At 50.0% G+C, this 6137-nt stretch overlaps 1 protein-coding gene across 1 annotated transcript; it reads right to left on the bottom strand.

Annotated features, from left to right (window-relative positions):
• Nucleotides 1–647: 647 nt before the first annotated feature.
• Nucleotides 648–3482, bottom strand: LOC136457892 (beta-1,2-xylosyltransferase XYXT1-like). The gene is made up of 4 exons (XM_066457899.1): nucleotides 3095–3482; nucleotides 2614–2706; nucleotides 2337–2477; nucleotides 648–2090 (listed from the first exon to the last, which is right to left on the bottom strand). The coding sequence occupies exons 1-4, from the start codon at nucleotides 3237–3239 to the stop codon at nucleotides 850–852; spliced, it is 1620 nt and encodes a 539-aa protein (XP_066313996.1). The 5' UTR covers nucleotides 3240–3482; the 3' UTR covers nucleotides 648–849.
• Nucleotides 3483–6137: the final 2655 nt, after the last annotated feature.

Here is a 6137-nt window from a genome sequence, read left to right as displayed (position 1 = left end):
TGCTAGTTAGTTTGTGTGGCTGTGTACATACAGAGCATGTGTATTGCTTACGACTTTTACAGGTAGAATGTGCGTTTCACCTGGACTGGACTCCGTCGTCAATTATTTGTCTGCCGGAGAAGCTAGCTAGGCAACATGCACCCCACTGCAGCGCTACAATGCTGTTGCTATGCCATTTTGCGCCGCTGTGGATTGTCCTGTGCCCGATAGGGGCTAGCTAGGCTGCCAGTACACGGCGGTTGCATTGCTTGCTTGCACGTATCTGCCTGTCGATCACCCCCCGCTAACTAGCTTGCATTGAGTCGCCATTGTCCCTTGATTGCCCATCACCTATAAACTGCCTAACTAGCTTATACCTTGTTCGTTTAATTTATAAGCCATATTTTTTCAGCTAATAAATAATATTTTTCTCTTACAGTAAATCAAATCTGGACAGCCACTAATCTATGTACCAGCTTGGTCAACGCTGGCGACTGACTGACAGCCACCCCTCACCTACCGGCCCAATCGTTTGGCCCATCTTCGTTCCTGGGCTTGATTCCTCTACATAGTCTGTACTGGGCTCTTATTTTCTCAGAAAGCCTTTCTTTTGGACACATTCAGTCTCTGCTTGTTCAAACACAGGACCCAATGAAATCAAATGGAGTAAGCATGTGAATCTTTGATTTACGGTAAATCATTTACCCTTTTTCCCTCATAAAAGAACACCAAAAAATGGAAAAGAATTGAGAAATAAATTAAGCAGGTCAGGGACAGGTGGGGAAGAAAAATTAAGAGCTAGCGGCTAAAAAATCATTTGAAAAAAAAAAAACTGTACTTGCATCTTCCTGCTCTCTGCGACGCCGCTGCCTACTCCCTGAGCAGCTGCATGGCCTTGCGGAGCACGGGCTCGAACCGCTGGAGGTCCAGCCGGATGTCCTGCTTCCCGAGGTAGTACTCGGCCACCTTCCCCCACCCGCTCCGGTGGATGGACTCCGGGTCCCTGACGGCCGGGTGGTCGCGCCCCAGCGTGTCCACCAGCGTGCTCTCCTCCACGCCGGCGGAGTAGGCGATGTACTTGAGCCCCATGTCCACGGCGGGGATGCCGAAGTCCACCTCCCCGATGTGCTCCATCTTGCCGTACGGGTTGATCTGGATGAACACGGCGCCCGTGGGGAGGAACAGCGAGTTGGTCAGCCCGGCGCCGTGCACGCCCACCAGCACGTCCACGGCGTTCACCTCCTTCGCGAACTCCCCGACGTCGACGTTGAAGGGCGGGTCCCCGATGACGACCTCGAACCCGACGCGGCGCGCCAGGGACACCACGTCGTCCACGTTCACCAGCTTCCGCGGGTGCCGCCGCGAGATGATCATCATCCGGGGCTTCACCCGCTCGTCCTCCTCGCCGTCGGCGCCCGTCAGCCTCGTCGGCGCGGCGCGCGGGAGGGAGAAGGTCTCGCGGAGGAACGCGGTGAACTCCGGCATGGAGTGGCCCCGTGGCTCCCGCGCCGGGTCGATGCTGAACTCCTTGTGCATGCGGATCCCCACCACGGCGCCCGGGAAGCACCGCACGCGGTCGTCCCGGTCCATGTTCACGACGGCGTGCCGCGACAGCCGCCCCAGGATGGCACGGTACTTGCCGACGTACCACGGCTGGATGTTCTCCACGACGAGCTGCACCTCGCCCTTGAACCGCGCCGCCTGGAGGTAGAGCGGGATCATGATGTCGCTGAAGTCGTGCCAGTAGTTGCCCGTCAGCCCGCCCATGGCCAGCACCAGCGCCGGCACGGGGGAGCGCACCTCGCACGCCGGCGCGTCGGCGGCCGACGCCAGCTCGCGCACCGTCACCTCCTTGATCCCGGCCTGGTGCTTCCGGGAGTAAGGGCGGATGCGCCACTCCTGCGGGTTCGGGTTGCCGCCGCCGCTCTCGATGGACGGCGCGATCAGGATGGTGCCCGCGGAGCCGTGGATCCGCACGTCGCCGTCGATGTCGCACACGTCGGCCGCCCACGGGCCCTGGATGTCGCACGCCGGCTTCTTCGCCGGAGCACTCTCCGTGGCGATGCCATCGCCGCCGACGATACTACTACTGCTCCTACCATCATCATCACCTGCATGAGTGGGCATCGTTAGCTGCTTTTTGGTAAGGATTCGATGCTTTCAGACACCAAAGAATCTGAAACCAGCACGTCTCTGCTCTGCACGGCCACTTTCGGTTTCTAAAAAAGTAGCCGTGAAAACAACGAGGTTGAGACTGATCGCAAAGGACACAGAACAAACTCGTGTACTTTCTTTTTCTTTATGACGATTAATGATGAGAAAGAAAACAAGGGGATATATGGATTTGCAAGTAGTACCTGAGACAGGCTTCTGCTGGTCCTCCTCTGTTTCAGCGTGGGGCTCTTCAACTTCAACGCGTGGGGGATTCTCTTGGGCCTCGTGCTCTGCCTTTGGAGGCTTCTCTTCTGGTGCAGGCACTGCCTTGGGTGGCTTCTCCTCTGCACATGGCAAGAGAAAACAGACATGGTATTTAAAAATGTCATATTTTGCTGAATTCATTAAATTAACGTGGCTTGATTACTCGGTGAGAGGAAGGAAGCAAGGAGAAGGTTTAGGGATACAGACTGATTTTACCTATGACAGGGGCCTGCTGCCTGTTCTCTTCAACGGCCGGGGTGATCGGCGACGACGAAGGGTGCGCGTGCCCCGGCGATGCCCTCCGAACAGCTGCGGACGTCAGCTCAATTCCCATCAGTTTCAGAAGGAAGAGTTGGGGATCAGGAAATAATAAGTTGTTTAAATTTGAATGGTGGTTTAATGAGCCTGCTATGTATTTTTGCATCACAAGTGTTGCAGAGATGCTAATACTGAAGAATTTCTTTTGAAAAAAAAAATGCAGTTTTGGTTCTCTTGAATCAGAATTCAGAGGAGCTATGATATGAACGATGATTATGAGTAAAACAGGATTCAAATGAACCATTTGCGAGGTGGCAAAGTTCATGGACTGAATCAGTCAACAAGAATTCAGAAATAGCAAGGGCTAAACTTTTCTGCCGAATTATACGAAACCCATGCCAGAGCAATTCGAGGACCAAGCAAAGAAGACCTGACTCACCGTTGGGCGCCGTGATCGCGAACTGCTCGGACACGGTGAAGTAGGTGAGGAGCACGAGGAAGAAGCCGAGCAGGAAGCCAACGCCGAGGTACTTCTGCGCCGCGCCCTTCATGTTCTTGATGACCTTCCCCGGGTCGCCGCCCATCTTTCGTCGTCTCCGGCGAGCGCGTGAACCCCTTTCAGCTTTGCCGGCTTCCCCCCCTGCGCTGTGATAAATATGGAGGCCTCGCCGCCGCGTGTGCAGGTCTCCCTGGAACACACACGCACACGCACCAAGTCACCAACTACGCTGACATGGGAGAACCTTCCGAGAACTCTTCAATGGACCAGTTCTCGGTGATGCGTGATGAGCTTTATGGGCTTGCTATGGCTGCTGGCCCGAAGGGAAGACCAAGCCAAACGCCAACTCTCTCTCGTGATGGCTACGTTTATAAACTATGCTCATATTTATTTATTTATTTTATTAAGCTCCGTTTGGATCCACCCAACTAACTATTAGCTGCGATAGCTAGAAAAATAACTAATAGTTAATTGTTAGCTGGACAATAAGTAAGACATTAGCTAAGAATTCAAACAAGACATCAGCTAATTTTTAGCAGATATTTATTCTAGCTTGATGTGGAAAAAAGGCCCTTAGACGTATAATTACAAGTATTATAGTTCAGTAGTTAGCATAAAGCTTCTGGATTGAGCTTATTATACTGGGGATTTGGAATATGCTACGTTTTTACTAGTTTGAGGGCGGTTTGTCACAAGGGATTTTAAATTTTTTTTGTGTGAGCTGTGATTGTGTGTGTATGATTGGGGCAGGGAGTCGGTGTAGGGCAGGAAAAATAGGCCAATATGTGAGGCATAACTGATTGATCCATCATGGGTGTGTGGTGGTACATGATGATAAGAGTAAGAGGTCAAATGCGTGGAATATTTGAATGGAATTAGGATGTTTCAGTCGCAGGGATGTCATGAGCTGTCAGGGTATGTCACCAAGAGCCCACCACCCCTGCCTCTGCCTGCCTAATTCAGAATCTACACGGTGCATCATTGAATGTTTCTTTGGCTTCATCCATTTGTTCGTTTATTCAAGTTCAGCTGAGGTCAGCCTTTTTTGTCCATCCATGGCAGGCCCTTGCAAGGGCTTAAATATATATACCTCTAGGAGAGTATTTGGATTTTGTCAGTGATGGGTGCCAGATACAGTTTGGTTAATTCTTCATCAATACTTTCATTTTCTTCCCTCCTGATAGGGACACCTTTATCATCTTCAGAGATGGCAATGCATCAGGTCCAGCTAAAGCGAGGACCTATTGCAGTTTGTTTCACATGGTTGAAGAGAGGTCTCTATTTTCCTTGAGGACTGAAAGATACGTATTTCTTTGTTTTGTCATGTGCCACAGGGCATCATCTTGAGGCTTCAGCCATGAGATGAGAGAGACGGTTGGGGACTGTACTGGATTCTTCGCTGCCAACGTTTTGTGCAGGCCCTTTCAGAAAAGAAAAAGTTCCTGCAGGCATATGCAACCTCTCCAATACATGAGACCGAGCTAAAGCTCGGATGGCAACGGCTTGCATAGTGCAGCCTGCCCAACAGCGTTCGAACGCTAGTCCTCACCGGGATTTAGTTTTCTTTAGATAGTTTGCGGATGCCTCGCACGGATGGGCCACAATAGATCAGATATAAGTTGTACATCTAACTTACTTATGGTTGTGGTTGTGGTGTGAGTGCGTCCGGGTGGAGTGAGTGGGTGTTGAGGTTCTTTGTAAGTTCAGATGCTACAACTTATATATATACACATATCATGGGCCTGTTCGTTGGCTTATCAGCTAGAATCTACAGTATTTTTCTCTCACAACAAAAATAACTTCCGCCGGCTTATTAGCGGCTTTAATATCTTTTGCATGCTCTTAATTAATGCATGAACTTGTTTCTTGGTTGGTCGCCTCCTAGTACAGTAGTACTAATTGGAGATTCCTCTTGTTGGTGGTATTTCCGAATCGTGATTAATTTGGAAGTACAGAGTACTGCAGGCCTCCTCTTCTGTTAGCAGTTAGCTTACCTGCCAAAGCGGGAACGATGTCACGATGTCTCCTGGTGCTTGGTGTGGTGTTCAATCGAAGACGATTGCAGAAGGTACACGATGATTGACTGATCAGGAATTCTGGATTTCTCACTAGTACGTACTTGGTGTGAATAGTCCGAACTGGCCGCGGAGGGAACTGCACTTTTATGTCAATGGCACCAGGACATTAGGTACTGCAGCATCAGTATTCAGTATCGGTCCGGCCAGTGGTTGAGCGCGTGATCCGAGGCACTTGTGCAATGGCTGTCAGGTTGTGCCGTTGGTGTTGGTGATTGCACCAGGGAACTCTGACAAACGATAATTTATTTGGACTACAGACAGTGTACTTTGCAGGGAACTAGCCACCTGTTCGCTTGGTCGTAAACAATCATGAATTATAAGTCAGAGCAATATTTTTCTCTCACACTAAACCAGCCAACAGTACCACGATCGTTTCAGCCGAAACGAACGGTCTGTAGGATGCCAAACTGTCGGTGGACTATCTAAAAAACCGTCTTCTGGTGATTTAATTCATAGTGAACTTATCTTGGATAATTACTTTGAACCACATAATCTCTTTCCTCATAAAATTAGTCCCAGGGGAAAAGTTCTACCGAACAAATTAAAGGCCTAACCCTAACTCTGATGCTGGCCAGCTAGCTTGGTATGTATCGCCCGTCAGCGGAATAGGAATCTGAGTAGTACGTGTCTGTCCATGGCTAGCAGTTACCAAGGCGGTCGTCGGCCAGGAGACGTGAACGGGACGACAGCTGACAGGATGACAGCTTACTTGCTCCATGTTCTGTTCTGGTGAAGTATATATAATCCTTCCGTTTTTTTGCGAGTATTTAGGGCCTGTTTAGTTTCTAAAAATTTTTACGCAGTATCCATCACATCAAATTTTGCGGCATATGCATGGAGTACTAAATATAGACGAAAAAAAACTAATTGCATAATTGGGTGAGAAATTGCGAGACGAAACTTTC

The sequence above is a fragment of the Miscanthus floridulus genome, chromosome 6 (assembly GCF_019320115.1).
Source record: "Miscanthus floridulus cultivar M001 chromosome 6, ASM1932011v1, whole genome shotgun sequence".
Classification (NCBI taxonomy): Eukaryota; Viridiplantae; Streptophyta; class Magnoliopsida; order Poales; family Poaceae; genus Miscanthus; species Miscanthus floridulus.
The sequence above is the reverse complement of the archived record's forward strand: the minus strand, read 5'-3'. Positions and strand labels throughout refer to the sequence as shown.